Below are 21,081 nucleotides of genomic sequence, written 5' to 3'. Positions count from 1 at the left end.
TCTATACATCTGCATCTTTATTCCTGTCCTGCCCCGATGTTCATGAGAACCTTTTTTTTTTTTTTAGACTCCATATATATGTGTTAGCATACAGTATTTGTTTTTCTCTTTCTGACTTACTTCACTCTGTATGACAGACTCTAGGTCCATCCACCTCACTACAACTAACTCAATTTCTTTTCTTTTTATGGCTGAGTAATATTCCATTGTATATATGTGCCACATCTTCTTTATCCATTCATCTGTCGATGGACACTTAGGTTGCTTCCATGTCCTGGCTATTGTAAAGAGAGCTGCAGTGAACATTGTGGTACAAGACACTTTTTGAATTATGCTTTTCTCAGGGTATATGCCCAGTAGTGGGATTGCTGAGTCATATGGTAGTCCCACTTTTAGTTTTTTAAGAAAACTCCATACTGCTCTCCATAGTGGAGAACACTATGGAGAACATAGTGTATCAATTTACATTCCCAGCAACAGTGCAAGAGGGTTCCCTTTTCTCCATACCCTCTCCAGCTTTTATTGTTTGTAGATATTTTGATGATGGCCATTCTGACTGGTGTGAGGTTATACTTCATTGTAGTTTTTTTAAAAGGGAAATGCATTTCTTTTATTTATTTATTTATTTTATTTTACTTTTGGCTGTGTTGGGTCTTCGCCGCTGTGCGAGGGCTTTCTCTAGTTGTGGCAAGCGGGGGCCACTCTTCATCGCGGTGCACGGGCCTCTCACCATCACGGCATCTCTTGTTGCGGAGCACAGGGTCCAGAAGTGCAGGCTCAGTAGTTGTGGCTCAACGGGCCGAGTTGCTCCGCGGCATGTGGGATCTTCCCAGACCAGGGCTCAAACTCGTGTCCCCTGCATTAGCAGGCAGATTCTCAACCACTGTGCCACCAGGGAAGCCTCTCATTATAATTTTGATTTGCATTTCTCTAATAATTAATGAGGTTGAGCATCCTTTCATGTGTTTGTTGGCAATCTGTATATCTTCTTTGGAGAAATGTCTTTTTAGGTCTTCTGCCCATTTTGGATTGGGTTGTTTTTTTGATATTGAGATGCATGAGCTGCTTATAAATTTTGGAGATTAATCCTTTGTCAGTTGCTTCATTTGCAAATATTTTCTCCCATTCTGAAGGTTGTCTTTTTGTCTTCTTTATGGTTTCCTTTGCTGTGCAAAAGCTTTTAAGTTTCATTAGGTCCCATTTATTTATTTTTGTTTTTATTTCCATTTCTCTAGGAGATGGGTCAAAAAGATCTTACTGTGATTTATGTCATAGAGTGTTCTGCCTATGTTTTCTTCTAAGAGTTTGATAGTGTCTGGCCTTACAATTAGGTCTTTAATCCATTTTGAGTGTATTTTTGTGTATGGTGTTAGGGAGTGTTCTAATTTCATTCTTTTACATGTATCTGTCCAGTTTTCCCAGCACCACTTATTGAAGAGGCTGTCTTTTCTCCACTGTATATTCTTGCCTCCTTTATCAAAGATAAGGTGACCATATGTGTACCGGTTTATCTCTGGGCTTTCTATCCTGTTCCATTGATCTGTATTTCTGCTTTTGTGCCAGTACCATACTGTGTTGATTACTGTAGCTTTGTAGTAGTCTGAAGTCCAGGAGCCTGATTCCTCCAGCTCTGTTTTTCTTTCTCAAGATTGCTTTGGCTATTTGGGGTCTTTTGTGTTTCCATACAAATTGTGAACCTTTTTGTTCTAGTTCTGTTAAAAATTCCAGTGGTAGTTTGATAGGGATTGCATTGAATCTGTAGATGCTTTGGGTAGTAGAGTCATTTTCACAATGTTGATTCTTCCAATCCAAGAACATGGTATATGTCTCCATCTGTTTGTATCATCTTTAATTTATTTCATCAGTGTCTTATAGTTTTCTGCATACAGGTCTTTTGTCTCCTTAGGTAGGTTTATTCCTAGGTATTTTATTCTTTTTGTTGCAATGGTAAATGGGAGTGTTTTCTTAATTTCACTCTCAGATTTTTCATCATTAGTGTATAAGAATGCCAGAGATTTCTGTGCATTAATTTTGTATCCTGCTACTTTACCAAATTTGTTGATTAGCTCTAGTAGTTTTCTGGTAGCATCTTTAGGATTCTCTATGTATAGTATCATGTCATCTGCAAACAGTGACAGCTTTACTTCTTCTTTTCCAACTTGGATTCTTTTCATTTCTTTTTCTTCTCTGATTGCTTGGCTAAAACTTTCAAAGCTATGTTGAATAACAGTGGTGAGACTGGACAACCTTGTCTTGCTCCTGATCTTAGAGAAAATGGTTTCAGTTTTTCACCATGGAGAATGATGTTGGCTGTGGGTTTGTCATACATGGTCTTTATTATGTTGAGGTAAGTTCCCTCTGTGCCTACTTTCTGGAGGGTTTTATCATAAATGGTGTTGAATTTTGTCAAAAGATTTTTCTTAATCTATTGAGATGATCATATGGTTTCTCCTTCAATTTGTTATTATGGTGTATCACATTGATTGATTTGCATATATTGAAGAATCCTTGCATTCCTGGTATAAACCCCACTTGATCATGGTGTATGATCCTTTTAATGTGCTGTTGGATTCTGTTTGCTAGTATTTTCTTAAGGATTTTTGCATCTATGTTCATTAGTGATATTGGCCTGTAGTTTTCTTTCTTTATGACATCTTTGTCTGGTTTTGGTATCAGGGTGATGGTGGCCTTGCAGAATGAGTTTGGGAGTGTTCCTCCCTCTGCTATCTTTTGGAAGAGTTTGAGAAGAATAGGTGTTAGCTCTTCTCTAAATGTTTGATAGAATTCGTCTGTGAAGCCATCTGGTCCTGGGCTTTTGTTTGTTGGAAGATTTTTAATCACCGTCTCAATTTCAGTGCTTGTGATTGGTCTGTTTATATTTTCTATTTCTTCCTGGTTCAGTTTTGGAAGGTTGTGCTTTTCTAAGAATTTATCCATTTCTTCCAGGTTGTCCATTTTATTGACATATAGTTGCTTGTAGTAATCTCTCATGGTCCTTTGTATTTCTGCAGTGTCAGTTGTTACTTCTCCTCTTTCATTTCTAATTGTATTGATTTGAGTCTTCTCCCTTTTTTTCTTGATGAGTCTGGCTAATGGTTTATCAATTTTGTTTATCTTCTCAAAGAACCAGCTTTTAATTTTATTGATCTTTGCTATTGTTTCCTTCATTTCTTTTTCATTTATTTCTGATCTGGTCTTTATGATTTCTTTCCTTCTGCCAACTTTGAGGTTTTTTTGTTCTTTTTTCTCTAATTGCTTTAGGTGTAAGTTTAGGTTGTTTATTTGAGATTCTTCTTGTTTCTTGAGGTAGGACTGTATTGCTATAAACTTCCCTCTTAGAACTGCTTTTCCTGCATCCCATAGGTTTTGGGTCATCATATTTTCATTGTCATTTGTTTCTAGGTATTTTTTTATTTCCTTTTTGATTTCTTCAGTGATCACTTCATTATTAAGTAGTGTATTGTTTAGCCTCCATGTGTTTGTACTTTTTAGAGTTTTTTTCCTGTAATTGATATCTATTCTCATAGCATTGTGGTTGGAAAAGATACTTGATACGATTTGTCTTTCTGGTAGGTGGGACAGCATTCGATGGTGTGTTTTGGGGTGTCTGTGACCTTATTATGATTTTAGGCAGTCTGTCCGCTAACAAGTGGGGTTGTGTTCCTGTCTTGCTAGTTGTTTGGCATAGCGTGTCCAGCACTGTAGCTTGCTGGTCGCTAAGTGGAGCTGGGTCTTAGTGTTGAGATGGAGATCTCTGGGAGAGCTTTCCCTGTTTGATATTATATGGAGTTGGGAGGTCTCTGGTGGACCAATGTCTCGAACTTGGCTCTCCCACCTCAGAGGCACAGGCCTGACACCCAGTGAGAGCACCAAGACCTTGTCAGCCACATGGCTCAGAAGAAAAGGGAGGAAGGAACGGAGGAAGGAAAGTTATTAAAATTAAAAATAAAAAATTTATTAAAAATTAAAAAAAGAAAGAAAGAAAGAAGAGAGCAACCAAACCAAAAAACAAATCCACCAATGATAGCAAGCACTAAAAACTATTCAAAAAACAAACAAACAAAAAAAGGAGAGACAGAACCCTAGGACAAATGGCAAAAGCAAAGCTATACAGACTAAATCACACAAAGAATCATACACATACACACTCACAAAAACAGAAAAAGGAAATATATATATATACCTGTATATATATAAAAAAAGGAAGAGAGCAACCAAATCAGTAAACAAATCTACCAATGATAATAAACTCTAAATACTGAACTAAGATAAACATAAAACCAGAAACAAATTAGATGCAGAAAGCAAACCCCAAGACTACAGTTTCTCCCAAAGTCCACCGCCTTGATTTTGGGATGATTCATTGTCTATTCATGTATTCCACAGATGCAGGATACATCAAGTTGATTGTGGAGATTTACTCCGCTGCTCCTGAGGCTGCTGGGAGAGATTTCCCTTTCTCTTCTTTGTTCGCACAGCTCCTGGGGTTCAGCTTTGGATTTGGCCCCACCTCTGCATGTAGGTCACCTCAGGGCGTCTGTTCTTCACTCAGACAGGACGGGGTTAAAGGAGTAGCTGATTAGGGGGCTCTGGCTCACTCAGGCCGGGGGGAGAGAAGGGTATAGAATGCGGGGCGAGCCTGCAGCAGCAGAGGCCAATGTAACATTGCAACAGCCTGAGGTGTGTATTCTCCCGAGGAAGTTGTCCCTGGATCACGGGACCCTGGCAGTGGCAGGCTGCACAGGCTCCAGGGAGGGAAGGTGTGGATAGTGACCTGTGCTTGCACACAGGTTTCTTGGTGGCTGCAGCAGCAGCCTTAGAGTCTCACGTCCGTCTCTAGGCTCCGTGCTGATAGCCGCGGCTCGTGCCCTTCTCTGGAGCTCATTTTGGTGGTGTTCTGAATCCCCTCTCCTCGTGCACCCCGAAACAATGGTCTCTTGACTCTTCAGCAGGTCCAGACTTTTTCCGGGCTCCCTCTGGCTAGCTGTGGCACACTAGACCCCTTCAGGCTGTGTTCACACAGCCAACCCCAGTCCTTTCCCTGGGATCTGACCTCTGAAGCCTGAGCCTCAGCTCCCTGCCCCCACCTGTCCTGGAGGGTGAGCAGACAAGCCTCTTGGGCTGGTGCGTGTTGGTCGGCACCGATCCTCTGTGAGGGAATCTCTCCGCTTTGCCCTCTGCACCCCTGTTGCTGCACTCTTCTCAGTGGCTCTGAAGCTTCCCCTCCGCTGCCTCCCCCCCATCTCCGCCAGTGAAGGGGCTTCCTAGTGTGTGGAAACTTTTCCTCCTTCACAGCTCCCTCCTACTGGTGCAGGTCCCATCCCTATTCTTTTGTCTCTGTTTTTTCTTTTCTCTTTTGCCCTACCCAGGTACTTGGAGAGTTTCTTGCCTTTTGGGAAGTCTGAGGTCTTCTGCCAGCATTTAGTAGGTGTTCTGTAGGAGTTGTTCTACATGTAGATGTATTTCTGGTGTATTTGTGGGGAGGAAGGTGATCTCCATGTCTTACTCCTCCACCATCTTGAAGGTCTCTCCCTCTCTCTTTTCTAAGATGGGTTAAAATTTTATGTACAATGAAACTTTGTAAACTGAAGCTTTTTCAAATAGTAACTGGTAAGGTTTCCAAGATAGAAAAGATATTTTTTAATGTGAGATAACTGGCAGTTTCTGAAGAACAGGGAATATATCTGAAGTGGGATATAACTTGGTTCATCTGAGATAAAAGTTTAGCCAATGCACAAGCACAATGTCTATTTTTCTGAGAAAAAGAATTCTGTTTTTAAACTTCCCTACTAGTCTACACTTGCTTACCATTTGGGAAGCAGTGCCTGGCATATCAGCTGCTTTGTAAATATTTGTTGAGTAGAAGGAAAGTAATTGTACCTGTTCTTGAATCCATATCTGAGTTTCAACACTGAATCCCCCTCCCAATTTGACTTCAGTGATGCAACGCCATCGGCAGTTTTATCATGAAATAAAATGTAAGACATGTAATAATGTCATTTTTTCTGCACGTCAGTTTTTTCTGCATGATACAGAGCTGTTATTACTTTAAATGACTTTCAAAGCCGTTTTTCTTCCCAATATTGTTGAAGCAAGTTAAACAGCACTTGTTCAGAATGCACAGTGATTAGTTTTCAGGTTCCAAGATCATTCTTTGGTTGAAAACCTGCAAGCTGACTTAGCTTAGAGACTTTGGTGCTGGTAACGTGCAACAGATTACTGTGTTCCCTCTAAGTAATTCCATTTAAAACGATAAATTAGGGACTTCCCTGGTGGTCCAGTGGGTAAGACTCCACATTCCCAATGCAGGGGGCCCAGGTTAGATCCCTGGTTGGGGAACTGGATCCCACATGCATGTTGCAACTAAGAGTTCACATGCTCGCATGCCGCACCTAAGAAGTCCGCATGCCGCAACTAAAAAGATCCCACAAAATAAAACGAGATCCTGCGTGCCGCAACTAAGACCCAGAGCAGCCAAAATAAATTTTTAAAAAACAAAACAAAAACAAGCCCTTAAAAAATAAAATAAAGTGATAAGTTAACTAATATAACTGGTCATTGTATCTCATCTTTCTCAAAACTTTATAGTTTGGGAGCTCCAGTGACCTCACCTAATGCCAGTCTCCATACTTTTATTATAATTATATTTTTCTGTGAAAAAAATCACTCCTGGTCTAGTGATTTGTATATAGCAAGTGCTCAATTTTTTTGAAAAAGAAATTAATAAAATGTATAGCAGGTGTAAATTGAGGAGACACTGATCAGACACATGCGAGACACACCTTTCCTTTAACCTGTCTATTAATCTCATCCTGCTCTCACCCCCTCTTCCCAGGGATGACAGAATAATACACTTGATCCTACCACTTAAAAGTAATTTCTTCCCATTTTAAACAGTCATTTAAAATGAACCCATTAGTCTTTCTGTGTTTCTCTCCTTGCTCTGGGAGGTGCAGGGCAAATTTACAAGGCCTCACGGCAGAGCAGGAAAGGTGTTTCAGCCTCTCTCTGTCCTGTGAGTCCTCCTTGGATTGAATGAATGTTGTTTGGCCACTTGGTCTCTGGGCATCTGGGATGGTGGCCCCCAGTGTCCTGCAGTTTGCCTGTGGCATTGAGGTCTCTGCACTCCTCCCCCACTGCTGCTTCCTGACCCCAGGCATTTGCCACCATTCAGACCACTCAGTATTTCTAAATGAATGAATGAGCATCTCAGGGTTAACATCACCATTACCTCTTCTCTCTCCTTCCAAACCTATCTTTTTCACCTTGTTCCTGTTCCATCATAAATCACCTAGATGGTAAGTGGGGGGAGAGGAAGGTGGTAGTGGGGAGTATGAGGGTGGGGAGGGGAGAGGAAGGTCACTATTATAGTGGAGAGGTCACCATAATTCTAATAAACTGATTTTTAATCTAGTAGAATATCAAGTGTCATTTTGTTGTTATTTATTCCTTCTATTAGAAAGATAATATGACCATATCATAAACAAGTTAGAACAGAAAAAAGAAGACAGTAATTTCACTATGCTAACCCAATTTCTATTAATATGTTGGTAGTATATATTTCTTCTGTTATATCCACCATTCATAATAATTTAAATTGTAAAACACCATTTTAAAAATTTTTAATATTTCTTCTATCAGAGGATAATACTTAAAAGCAAATGTAAGTATTCCATCAACTAATATTTACTGAGTCCCAAATATATGTGAATCATGTATTAGGTACCATGGAGACACAAAAGTTAAATCAGACACACTTCCTACCCACCATAAACTTACAACCTAGAAGGAGAAGTAAGGCTTTTACATAAATATGTAAAAGGTAGCAAGTAATAAAGCCATAATAGAGATAGAAACAAACTGCTTTGGGGAATCCACTTCTGTAATATCCCTTTAAAACACGTGGGAATCACATGCCAACATGTTAACCCATTAATTATGTAAGTAATAAATGCCAAGGCATTTTAAAGATTTCATCATATGGCGTCTTACAATTGTCATTAATAGTAATATTTTCTACTAGATTTTTTCCTACTCAACATCAATTTTCTAGGTAGTAGAAATTTTATTTATTCATTAAACAGTCATATGACATCATCTGCAAGATTTCCTGACTCACGTTGGAATGCTCTGTTGCTTTTAGATGCCATTTTCTGAGTTTATATTCATTACACTTCTCTTTGGATAATTTAACGTGGTGTAGTTGATGTAAAAAATATTAAGAAATCCCTAAGTTGTAGTACACAGTAAAACCGCATACTAATAGTTTTGTATATGGCATATAAACCAAAACGGTGTTCTGTCAGAAAATGCGCTAACCAAGGTAGTTCTATTCCTCCCAAACGCTAAAGCGACTCAATGACTGTAATATCTGTATCTTTTCAAATCATGACCTTTTTTCCTTCTATGAAAGTGTGTGAGGGTCTCTGCAGTTTTCAAACTAAACATCATTGTCATATTTTATGTGGTCCTAAATTTTACCAAATATGTTTGATCTTGGACTAAAGAAATATGTCATCTTGTTTACCACTTTTTATGCCAAATGATAAAGCTGCTGGTATGTAGCTCATAAATATTTTATTAGGTTTTATATATGCATTAAGCTAGCGAGGTGTCTAATTTTCATGAATTTATTACAATAATTTAAGTAGTCATAATAATAAAAATTTGCATGTAAATAATTCTTTTCTCCTGGGAACTCTGAGTGCTTTTGCACATCAATTAATGCTGGATGGTAGCACCATTATTCCCAACTTTATTTTATTTTTCCATCTTTATAATGCATTGCTTCGGGTTTTTGTTTCTAGCCAATGTCAATTACTGGGCTGGCTATTGTTGGCCTCCAAAACCAGCCTTTTCTGAGGATTAATTACATAACAGAATGATACTTCCCAGTAGAAACTCTATGATGGAAAATTTTGCTTTCATCAGATACAGATTAAAAGTCATTCCCCTGGCTTCACTTTCAATAAAAATCTTGTCTATACATTCAGACTACATGTTATTAAGAATTGCCAAAAGTTATTTTTCTATTATTAACAACTTCTCCTTTCTAATCACTAAATTAATTATTCATATAAAGGAGTTACTTATACACTAAAAAAACCCAGTACCTTTAAAAGCATCATCCTCAGGGTTGTAGCATTTCTCTTCTCTAGAAGTAGAGGTGCTTAACGTGGGATTCATAAGACAGGCTTCAAGGGTCTGTGAATTTCTAGAAATTCCCAAAGGGGGAAGAACAAAACAAAAGAGAAGTCTTTACAGTAGTTGGTACCAAACTTTTGAACCTGCTCTTCCTGGGGGATCTGCCTGGGCCTGGGATCCATTTTTGTGTTAAGAATCCAACCTGGGCCCAGCCTTGAGGCTTCTTTGGGAAATGATTGTGAATTGGAGCTACTTCTCTGATGCTCTTTTCACAGTTTCAAAAAAAAAATCACGATTCTGTTATACTTAGTTACTTATAATAAATTCCTTCTTTTGGAAATTACTTTCTGAAAGATTAGGAAATCCTATTAAATGCTTCATATATGGCCTTTGTTATTTTAATGTTTAAAACAAATAATTCACAAATGCAACTCTTCCATTTTAGAAGCAAAGTTATGTAAGGAAGAATAAACAGGGAGTATCAGGGTTCTAGTTTCTGACTATAGTCACTGTGTGAACATTTCTGTCAATTCCCAGACAGTGAATTACTGTAACTTAGTTCTGTCAAGTGCCCAGTTTCTAGAATCTATACTATTGCATATTTTATGAATTTGTTTTTGAAGCCAATATCTCATTTCTGGCTACTCCAGGGAAATCCCAAACCACTCGATATTTTAGCATGAGCCAAAGTCTTGCAATCTACAAATTTTGTTTGAAATCTCTGTGTTATGTATGCTATGTACTAGCTATTTAAAACAGGCAAATACATAGAAGATGAAACTACATCTTTACTTCATGTGTTCATAGAATACTTCAACTATTTCATCAGATTAGGGAATTTTGATGATGGGAATTCTAATAATTTTTATTGATTGTGTACCATGTGCAGAGCACTGTAAGGAGGGTAAAAAGATGTACAATTAAGCTACCGAAAGCTGGATGCCAAACACTTTTTAAAACATAGTTTCTAAAGGTCAAAATATTCCTTTCAACTAAGAATTATTTTCACAGTTTTACAGACAAGCACCTGAGGCTCATAAAAGTTTAATCAATGATTTGAATTCATCCAGTTTATTAAAGGTAAAACCACGGTTCAAATCCAGCTGATGATTCCAAATCCCCTACTCTTTCAACTACCTTTATAATTCACTGTCTTCTTAAAGTACTGGGTCACTTTTTTTGTTAGGTTTTGTTAGTTAGGTTTTGTTTCTTTTAAGGGTTGAACCTTTTGGGTAAAAGCTCATTGTTCAATGAATCAAAGATAATCCAACTTTTTAGGGAGCTCCTCCCTGAATTTAGTATTAGAAATAATTAGACATTGTTTTAACCATTTTTTAGACTGTGGGACATTGGGATGCAACAACAATAATACGAAAGATTATACCCCTCTGCTTTATTTCCTGTTTTTAATTTAGCCAAGATATAAAACACCTGTTCAATGCATAACCAGTTCTTTTGAACAAATTAACCGAGTCAGTCTAAAAAACAAAAAATACAGCTATTAGAAAGGCTAAGATTAAAAAAAGAAAAAACCTGATTATACCAAATGCTAGCAAGAATGCAGAGGAACAGGAATTCTCACTCATTGCTGGTGGGAACGGAAAATGGTACAGCCACTTTGGAAGACAGTTCGGCAGTTTCTTACAAAGATGACACAGCTTTACCATACAATCTAGCAATTGCACTCCCTGGTATTTATTTACCCAAATGAGTTGAAAGCATGTCCACACAAAAACCTGCCCACAAAGGTTTAGAGCAGCTTTATTAATAATTGTCAAAACTACAAGAAACCAAGCTGTTCGTCAAATGGTGAATGGATAAACATACAGTGGTACAGTACATTGATACTATGGAATATCATTCAGTGATTTAAAAATGAGCTATCAAGACACAAAAAGACACAGAGAAACCTTAAATGCAAATTGCTTAGTGAAAGAAGCCAGTCTGAAAGGTCAGTATTCTATATGATGCTGACTATATGACATTCTGGAAAAGGCAAAACTATGGAGACAGTAAAAAAAAAAAAAATCAGTGGTGACCAGAGGTTAGGGAAGTGAGGGAGGAAAGGGATGAATCAGAGCGCAGGGGATTTGGGGGCAGTGAAGCTATTAGGTATGATACTGTAATGGTGGGTACACGCCATTACTTAAAACAAAAACAAAACAAAACTCTGTCTCCTCTACTCTTCATACACCAAATGTGTGGGGGGTTTTCCCACACCAACCAATTCTCCAACTCCCCAGACACCAAATGGGTGTCCCGCAACTCAATTCTGATACTAACTACCCAGAGTTCGTGTAGACCTCGCAGGTTAAGGTCTCAGTGACAGAAGACCGCCCCCCCCACTTCTAATGCCAATCATAAGTAATGGGGCCCCCAAGTTCACCCTTCAGTCCAACTTGCCTATAAATCAGGGTTCCCACGACTCTGTCCTCTGCTTTGGAAATCTGCTATAACAACTCACAGAACTCAGGGAAACACATTTACCAGTGTACTATAAAGGTTATAATAAAGGATACATATAAACAGCCAGATGAAGGGGTACATAGGGCAAGGTCCAGGAGCTTCCTAGGTGCCGAAGCTTCTGTCCCTGTGGAGTTGGGGTGTGCTACCCTCCAAGCACGTGGATATATTCACCAACCTGGAAGCTTTCCAAACCCCTTAGTTTACGGATTTTTTGAGAGGCCTCATCTCATCGGCATGGTTGATTACTAACTCAATCTCCAGCCTCTTTCCCCTCCCCAGAGAACGGAGGGTTGGGGATGAAAGCTCCAAGCTTCTAGTCGTGGCTTGGTCTTTCTGGTGACCAGACCCCATCCTGAAGCTATCCAGGAGCCCACACAGGGTCATCTCCTTAGAAGAAAACACACTCCTATCACCCAGGAATTTCCAAGGGATTTAGGAAGTTCTGTGTAAGACTCTCTTATCGCCCCCATCACTCAGGAAATTATGAAGATTTTTAAGAGCCCTGTGTCAGGAATTGGGGATCAAAGACTAAATATTAGAATAAAAGATGCTCCCCGCACCCCAGTCACTCGAGAAATTGCTACAAGGGTTTTAGGAACTCTGGGTCGGGAACGGGAGAAGAGACCAAGAATTATATTTATTAAGTCACATGTGGACACATGACAAATACATTTGGCAAAACCCATAGGACTGTACAACACAAAGATGAACCCTAATGTAGACCCTTGTTAATAATAATGTAACAGTATGGGTTCTTCAAGTGGGACAAATGTATCACACTAATGCAAGATGTTAATAATTGGGGAAACTGAGCAGGGGAGAAAGAGGCTCTCTAGGAGCTTTCTCTATCTGCTCAATCTATCTGTGAACATAAAGCTGCTCTAACAAAACCAAAACCAAGTCTATTAATTATTTTAAAAAGGGAAAAGAAATTTAAAAACAGTCAGTGAGGCTCATTGTCAAACTGGTCAATGAAAAAGTTAAGGTAACATTTAACAAGATGAGCTTAGCTTCAGAAAGAATCTAATCAAATCATTGTATAAGAGTTGATCAAAACTGTCTGCCATGAGACCATACCAGAAGCAGCTATGGCCTCTGTGCAGTTCGGAGTAACATTTGAAAGAAAGTCTACAATGATGTAAACCATGGGCAGACAGAGATAAGGAAGGTAATGCGACATACTTTTAAAACCAGTGACTCCCTCAGGTCATGTTTTATTTTCACAAACTTGTTCTATATGAACTTTGAAATCTTATCAAGGTTTTGTCCAAATGATAAAAGCAGACTAGGATGCCCATAGAGAAATAAAGGTAGAAATAATTGTTTATGTCAATCTAAGCTGTACTAGCTAGAGCTTTTGCAGAGGAGACAGGCTGCCCTATGTTCTGTTATTTAAGCCTCGTACCCTTTTCATTCTACACTTCTATGCAAGTTACCTCCTTGCATCATATTCATTTTTAAATAGCGTTGAGTCTTTCAATCTGATCTTTCCATGCCCAGCAGGAGGAGACCAAGGAGCCTAGGGCACTCCGCAACCCAAGTTTCTGTGTCTAGAATTTTTATTTTGAATTTTATAGAGCTGATATTCATATATCAATGATAAGAAGTTCAAACATAAAAATTATGCTTTTAATCCTTAGACGGGTTATAGTGAGGGGGCACGGATTTTGTTCAGTCTCCTCTTCCTGTGGAACACAAACTCCGAGCAAACACACTATCCAAGGCCAGCACTCAAGTCTTATGATATAGAATCTAGTATTCTTTTCATAAAAGTATGCAATCTTGATATGATGTAAACGCCTTACAGGCATCTGATCCTGTTAGGTAAGGAGTATGTCCAGTAACAGCTGACTCCGTAACTGGAGTCTGGTATCCCAGTCTGCAAAAGCCAGAACCTGGGCTCTATTATTTTAGTAAACGTGTTTAAATTTTTATAAAAGTAACATATAATCATCATAGAAAATTTCACAGAAGAAGATGCAGGAGGAGGCGTAGAAGTTGGAAGATGAAGAGGGAGAGAGGAGAAACGGGAGATAAGAAAGGAGGGAGAGAGAGAGGGAGGGGAAAAAGGAGGAAAAAAAGAAAAATCACTTACAACTTCAGTACTCTGGAGTAAGGAATGTAAGCATTTTACTGCTTAACATCACCGATGGTTTGTAATGTTCTCCACATTCTTGTAACCTGCCTTTTTCTACTTAACATCTTTTTACGGGAGGCAGTGTAGGCAGTGACAGAAGGTGGCAGAAACTGTACAGGTAGTGGACGGGAGCGTAAGCTGTAGAGCTAGACTGTTTGGTTCACATCCGGCTCAGATTCTCGCTAGCTGTGTGACCCTGAGCACGCTATTCGACCTCGCTGTTACCTCAGTTTCCCGTCTACAAAATTTAGATAATAATGGTAACTACTTCTATCAGGAGGATTCAATGGCTTAATATACTTAACCACTTATAACAGTGCCTGGCACAAAGTACACTCTATATCAAAGGGCAGTAAAGTTTTTCAGTAAAGAACCAGATAGTAAATATTTTAGGCTCTGCAGGGTCATATAGTTTCTATCACAACTCCGTATAGCTGCCTTTATGGAGACTGAATATGAATTTCATATAATTTTCATGTCATGAAATACTACTCTTCTTTTGATGATTTCAACCATTTAAAAAATGTAGGGCTTCCCTGGTGGCTCAGTGGTTGAGAATCTGCCTGCCCATGCAGGGGACGCGGGTTCGTGCCCCAGTCCGGGAGGATCCCACGGGACGTGGGTTTGTGTCCCCGTCCGGGAGGATGCCACATGCCGCGGAGCGGCTGGGCCCGTGAGCCATGGCCGCTGAGCCTGCGCGTCCGGAGCCTGTGCTCCGCAACGGGAGAGGCCACAGCAGTGAGAGGCCCGAGTACCACAAAAAAAAAAAAAAAAAAAAAAAGTAAAAATCGCTTTAGCTCATGAGCTGTGCAAAAATCAGTAGTAGGCTGGGCCTCTGGGCCAGAGTTTGCTGACCTTTGTTCTGTATAATTAGCAGACATTATTACGTCTCTAATATCTTTCTATAAATTATTTTTAATGGCTGCTTAGAACAAGATTATTTGGATGTCCTATAATTTACTTAGTCCCCTATGATTACAAATTATTTCCAGTGTTCATTACTACAAGCCATTCTCCAATAAATATCCATGCAAAATCTTTGTGCACATTTACTATTAAACCTACACCTTAAAATGTATGCAGTGGCAGCTACCAAAATGGTTGGCAGAGCATCTAAAAAGAAACAGACTCTGAAGAAGTAGCCTTGAAAATAAATCTTGGATAGATATAGCAAATTTCAAACATGTTAGAGAAGGAGCTCTGTAAGTAGAATATATACTCATACACATAGAACTTACTTGGTACCATTCTAAGCCTTCTATGTATATTAAATCATTTAGTCCGCAAAACAATCCTATGAGAAACAGGTGCAGTCATCATCACCATCATCACCCCCAAGGTACAAAAGAGGAAACTGAGGCACAGAAAAGCTAAGTAACTTCCCCAAGGTCACACAGTTGGCTGGTGGCAAAGGCAGGATTCAAACCTGCTCTCTGCAGCACTATGGCCCATATTCCTGAAGAAGATGCTGCACTGCTTCTGCAACTGGAGAGGCCTGGCGAGTGTGCACACCCAGGTCCTCACTTTATAAAGTACCTGGGTCTTTGGCGCATGTTTGGCACGCATGAACGACCTCACACTCTAATAATTGGCACAAATTTTATCCGTCAATGAGACACTTCGGTGGAAACTGTGAATGCCCACCTAACCTTCCTCTTTTGTCCTCCAACTCCTTCCCCATACCAACTCTTCATTAAATTGCCCTGCATTTCTTACCCAAAAGAGTTGTGCTCTATAAACAGTAAAGACTGACTGGAGCGTACTTTCATATCTCGTTTTTCAAGTCAGGGTCCCAAATCTGCCAAATTCACGTGGCAACCTCCGGGTGGAGCTTCGCCTAGAGTGGAGGGCCAGGGACCACCACGGGAATGCAAATTACGGATAAGTACCTTCTTCCATGGAAACAAAACCGAGGCTCGTGTCGAAGGTCTCTCCCGCGTGGCCCCCGCAGCAGCAGGGCGGGCTTGCTCTGGCCCCTCGCCGGGTCCCCGAGGGCGCAGTCTCGCGTCGGTGCCCTCCAAACAGCCAGCCTCCGCCGCCAGGCTCAGACGCCGAGTTGCGCTCTCCCGGTCCTTCCGGCTTGTGCTGAGATGCGGGCGACTGTCCCAGAAAGGACTTATGAGAGTGGGTCTTTCGACTTTGTGGGGAAATGATTCTAGTTTTCATTTCTCCTTCTGATATCTCTCCCTCCTGGGACCCGACTGCTCGAGTTATCCCCATGAGGCTGAGCAGCCAACGCCGCTGGCCCCAAGTTGTTGCCCGCCCCCTACTCGTGCCCAAACTAGGACAGAACCGAGAAGTAGAGAGGAAACCAGGAAAGAAAGAAGCGGGTACTTCAAACGGGACCACGCTTGTGCAGACGCGGCGGCGGACTTGTAGGAGCGGGGCGGGGAGTCCTGGCCGAGGCCCGGGACTCCGCCCGCCGGGGGGCGCCGGGACGCTGGGCGCGTGCGCTGTGCGGCCCCAGCCCCGGCCGCAGCTGCAGTGATGCCTATTTTAGTCAAAGCCGCTGCGGGCGCGGGGACCCGGCACACGCCGAGCAGCCTCCCGACCTGCCGATCGGCCAAGGCTTTCGCGTCGGGCTCCCGTCGAGCCTTCGCGTCCGTGTCGCCTGCGCCCCACCGCTGCCGCCCCAAACTTTGGCCAGCACCGCCCGGGCTCCGCGCCAGGGACGAGCCAGGTAAGGAGCGGGAGGCGCAGCTGCCGCGGGCTCCCACAACGCGCCCGGCTATTTGCAGCCTCGAGCTCCCGTGGCTAAATCGGGAAGCGAAAGTTGGATCCCTGCTCAACTGGGAGCAACTTTGCCCTCCCGGGCGGCGGCTGCCTGTTCTCGGTTCTCCGGCCGCCGGGAACCCCGCCCTCTTCTCGCTGGCCGCGCCCTCGCGGGGTTCCCTGTCCTTGGAAGCCGCCCTTCACCCCGTACCTGGGCGTCGCGGTCATAGACCCTCGGATGTCAACTGCCTCCACTCGGGTCTGGCAGCGCCAGCGTCCTCAGGCGCTTGGGCCCCATCGGGTGCCGGTTCCCGCGCTCTGCTGCCCGCAAGCTCTAGGTGAGCTCGGCCTCTCCCCTCCCCGAGAGGCTCCGAAGGCTCCGGGCCCGCGAACCCACTCTCTACGGCCCGCGAACCCACTCTCTACGGCTCCTCCTCGCCCCCTGTAGGGCCTCCGGGTCCCACGCGGAGGCAGCGCGCAGCCGGGCTCAGCGGGTCGCGCGCTCTGGCCTGGCGCTGCGAATGCGAGGTGGGTCAGGGCGCTCACTGCACACCCGTCGTGGCGCGAGAGCCTCGGATCAAGACCAGTTGACACAGACCTTCCCTCTTTAAGGAGCGAGGTGAGCTGGGCGCCTGGGGAGAGCAGATGGCTGGGGAAACCGAGATCCACCCGCGCCCTCGTTTCCGAGGCTTTGGGAAACGTGTTGTTGGCCAGATAAGTCTCAGAAACTGCTGGCTTTGGAGCAAGAATAAGTACGGAAAGACTCTTAGCAACATAGTGCCCTTGTCATTCCGAAGATAAACGAAGATTCAGTTAGAATCACGGAATGAATTGCGCTAGTCTATGAGCCTGACTTATGCTCACTGCTGTTATCTTCTTCATTTGTGTAGTTTGGTGAAGGGTTAATGTTAGTTTCACCATTTAGCTATTTAGCCCTGCACACACCTACCTGAAAAGCAATAGATAAACAGGACTTAACTAGAACAGGTAATTTAAGAAATCAGACTCAGAGGAAAAAGAAAATTTCTCTTGATTTAGCCAAAATTAACCTGAACGTTTACCAATTTACCCGTCTAACCTTCCTCGTTAGACTCATTCATTCTCTGTATAAGGATAGTTCAGTGCAAGCCGCATAAAACTATTAAGTAGTGGTCAAAGGAAGCTGAAACCTTTGGCAAGAGGTTTCCATATTTTTTGGCACGATCCGATCCATATTTATTGACAGTAGGTTACTGGCATTTCAAAATAGACATATAGATAAGTATACCTAGATAAATAATAAACATATAAACATACAACTAAAATAAATTATGTATAATATATAATGTTAATTACTATACAATATATATTGCATATAGAAAATTAAATAAATATATGGACTATACATATATTTTTAACAGGGTGCGGTGCATCAAAATATGTTGTAGGATTATCTCAACCTTTTAAATATTCTTATTACCGTGTCCTTGGTTCTTGGGTTAGTAGATCATAGTTTTCCTATCATTTCTCTTGACCAGAAATTGGTACTTTTAGTGCCAGTTGGAGAAATTTTAAAAGCCTGAAATTGAATTACAGTGAATTAGTTGGCAGGACAGGTGTAATCAGGTGGATGTGAGGGGGAATATGTATTACTTAACTGACTATATAAATATCTATTAGAGCCACAGGCTATTAAAACTTGAAGGGGTTTCAAAGACCATCTAGTCCAGTTGTCTCAATTCCCAGGAAGAAGCCAACCCAAGCAGCAGAAGTGACTTTCCCTGGCTTATGTGGCTCCCTGGCTCTTGTAGTATAGAACCTGACTCTCCCAGCCTCAGGCAGGCTTGGCGCTCCCCTATCTTTACTACTGAGGTTTGGGGAGACAGAAAAGTAATTTCTAAAAATGTCTGTCATTTTTGTGTACCTTCCATATGGCTTTCCCCTCTGGCATTCTCTACAGAGGCAAGGCCTTGGATATACTTAGGTGAATATGACTTTGTCCCTGTCTCATAGAAAACATATGTTAGTTAGGGGAACAAATGGGACAATGGGAATGAAAACACATTCTAAAGTGCAGTAGAAATGGCAGTTATTTTTAGCTTATGTAATACTAATGCATAAGCTGATATTGACATCATGAGTGATAGAGGACATTTAATATCATTTTCCCTCCTGAAAAACGTATGAGATTAATTCTGATTTGGTTCTTGAAAGCAAACTTTGTATAAATTGAGTTATTAAAATAATGATTCCTCCCCCCATCATAATAGGTTTGTATTTTTATTGAGCCAAACATTTGGAAGGTAGAGGATTAAGAGGTACAACCTGTTATGTATGAAATAAGCTACAAGTATATATTGTACAACACAGGGAATACAGCCAATATTTTATAATAACTATAAATGGCGTGTAACCTTTAAAAATTGTGAATCACCATATCATACACCTGTAACTTGTATAATATTGTACATCACCTGTACTTCAATTTTAAAACATTTGGAAAGTAGTTGAATTTTAATGATTTTCCTTTTTGCAGCAAATCAATATCTAAGTCAACTATTTCTCATATGTATGAAGTGTTCTAGAATTATGGGAAGAGATCTTTAATTGACTTGATCATTTCATTCACAGTTTGTAAATTTAGGCATGTATAGTTTTCTATCATCTTAAGAGATGTGGAATTTTTTAAAGTCCTTTCAAAATGCCTAACCTGATACCAATTGATTCTACCACCTAAAACCTTTATTTTAGTGTGATGGATGAAAAGAAAAAAAATGGAAAAATATGGCTTATTGTTTGACCTTATTTGGAAAGAAAATCATATCTCTAAATTAAATTTAGACATATTGTGGGTCCCCATTGGGAATCCTTTGCCCGAAACAGAACACTTCACATATTCTGTAAATCTACATAGTTTTTTTGCCAGGGACCAATTTGTATAATTAACAATAGAAAGAGTTTTTTAAGTACCAGAGAGGACAGGTCATATAGTAAGGAAATAGTGCCATTTTGTGTTCATGTGTAAAATGTATATTCTCTGAAACGTATTTGCTACAGATTCTAATATTAAATAGTCAAATGTATACTCATGACCCCTCTTCCATATAAGGAACCTGGAAGTTTACTGTTTTTCAATTTGTGAGATGCTACCAACTAGAGTTTCTATGGGAAAGTAAATCTTTAGACAGTTAAAGGAGTAAATGTTAACACTCTCTCTGTATATATAAATGATTATAGTAATATATTTATTATGTCATATATGATAATTTAGAATGTATATATGTATGCTCTAGTGATTTAACAACAGTATGAAATTAAAGCCTTCCAAATATCCTAAGCCTTCAAATAGTAAATAGTAAGGTGTTAATTTTTTGAAGGTTTTAAAAAAATCGGTTTTTCTAGTTATTTTTCCTGTGTTTGGATTCAGTGTCACTAGTGGGAGTATGATAGAAAGCTATACTAAATAACTGTAATAGCTATGGTTTATGAACATTGGTGATTGTCTTTTAGACTAGTTAATTCCCTCATTTCTCTCTCCCCTTCCAAGTATGTTTAGATACAAACATATAGATATATGGAGTGATATATATATATATATATATATATCAGAGAATAGTTGTGCACTATGCTAAGTATTTTATATATTTCGTTTCCTCATAAAGTCAATGAAGTATTATCGTCATTTAACAGATAAGGAAATAGATACATTTAATATGTGACAGAGCTGGGATTTGAACCTAGGTCTGTCTGATTCATAACCACCAGAGAAGTCTATTTACCAACATTTAGTTCACAGAAATAATTTTGGTATAACACCCATAGGGGTGATAAGATACAGCTGTCATTTTTTTATTGTCCTTTTGTTTATTTGTTTTTATAGGAATTTTCAAGATGAATTATACCAAGTCCAGCCCATTGGCAGAATCAACTGCAATAGGTTTTACACCTGAGTTAGAAACTATCCTACCTGTGCCTTCCAATGAGACCACTTGTGAAAACTGGAAAGAGATACATCATCTAGTTTTTCATGTAGCAAATATTTTTTTTGCAATTGGGTTGGTTATTCCAACTACTCTTCACCTTCATATGATACTTCTTAGGGGGATGTTAACTATAGGTAAGATACCTAACTGAGATTTTATGTAACTTTTCTATAACTTGCATCAGATGGACTTTGTATTGGGGGTTTCACAGGATTTACATACTTGTTAACTGTGTAACTGGGTCAATAAACTTTCTATACCTCAGTTTCCCCACGTGTCAAATAAGGGTAAAAATACCACCTCCTGGGGTTGTAAGAATTCAGTGAGTGGGTGTGATATTTGACTTACAACAGTGCCTGGCACATTGTAAGTACTCTATAGTTTTAACTATCATTGTTTGAATAGGCATTTACTTGCTGCAGCAAGTAAAGCAACACTGAGAACAAAAACACAGTTACCCAGACAAAATAGTTCAAGTAAAATTGGGGGGGGGTGCTCTATTAACCCTGATGAAGCACGTTAAATTAATCCACATCAAAATACTAAAACAATTTACTATTTTAGCCAGTGATCCTTGACAGATTACTCTCTGTGTGATTATGTCCCTGGTGATTCATTTATTCAGGTGCATTTTTGAGCACCTGTAATATGTCAGACAGA

General features: G+C 40.4%; 1 protein-coding gene across 2 annotated transcripts in view; it reads left to right on the top strand.

Moving 5' to 3' along the window:
* Positions 1-16,227: 16,227 nt before the first annotated feature.
* The window catches only part of BVES (blood vessel epicardial substance), a 40,088-nt gene continuing 35,234 nt past the window's right edge, over positions 16,228-21,081 (top strand). Inside the window, exons 1-3 of one of the 2 annotated variants that reach the window (XM_059083663.2) lie at positions 16,231-16,427; positions 16,908-17,078; positions 20,319-20,555. In XM_059083663.2, coding sequence (XP_058939646.1) covers positions 20,330-20,555 — 226 coding nt within the window. In that variant the 5' untranslated portion in view covers positions 16,231-16,427; positions 16,908-17,078; positions 20,319-20,329. Of the gene's footprint in view, positions 16,428-16,907; positions 17,079-20,318; positions 20,556-21,081 lie in introns of both variants that reach the window. The other variant, XM_059083659.2, reaches the window with a different exon arrangement.

The sequence above is a fragment of the Kogia breviceps genome, chromosome 13, assembly GCF_026419965.1.
Source record: "Kogia breviceps isolate mKogBre1 chromosome 13, mKogBre1 haplotype 1, whole genome shotgun sequence".
NCBI lineage: Eukaryota > Metazoa > Chordata > Mammalia > Artiodactyla > Physeteridae > Kogia > Kogia breviceps.
This window is presented reverse-complemented; position numbering and strand designations above follow the sequence as displayed.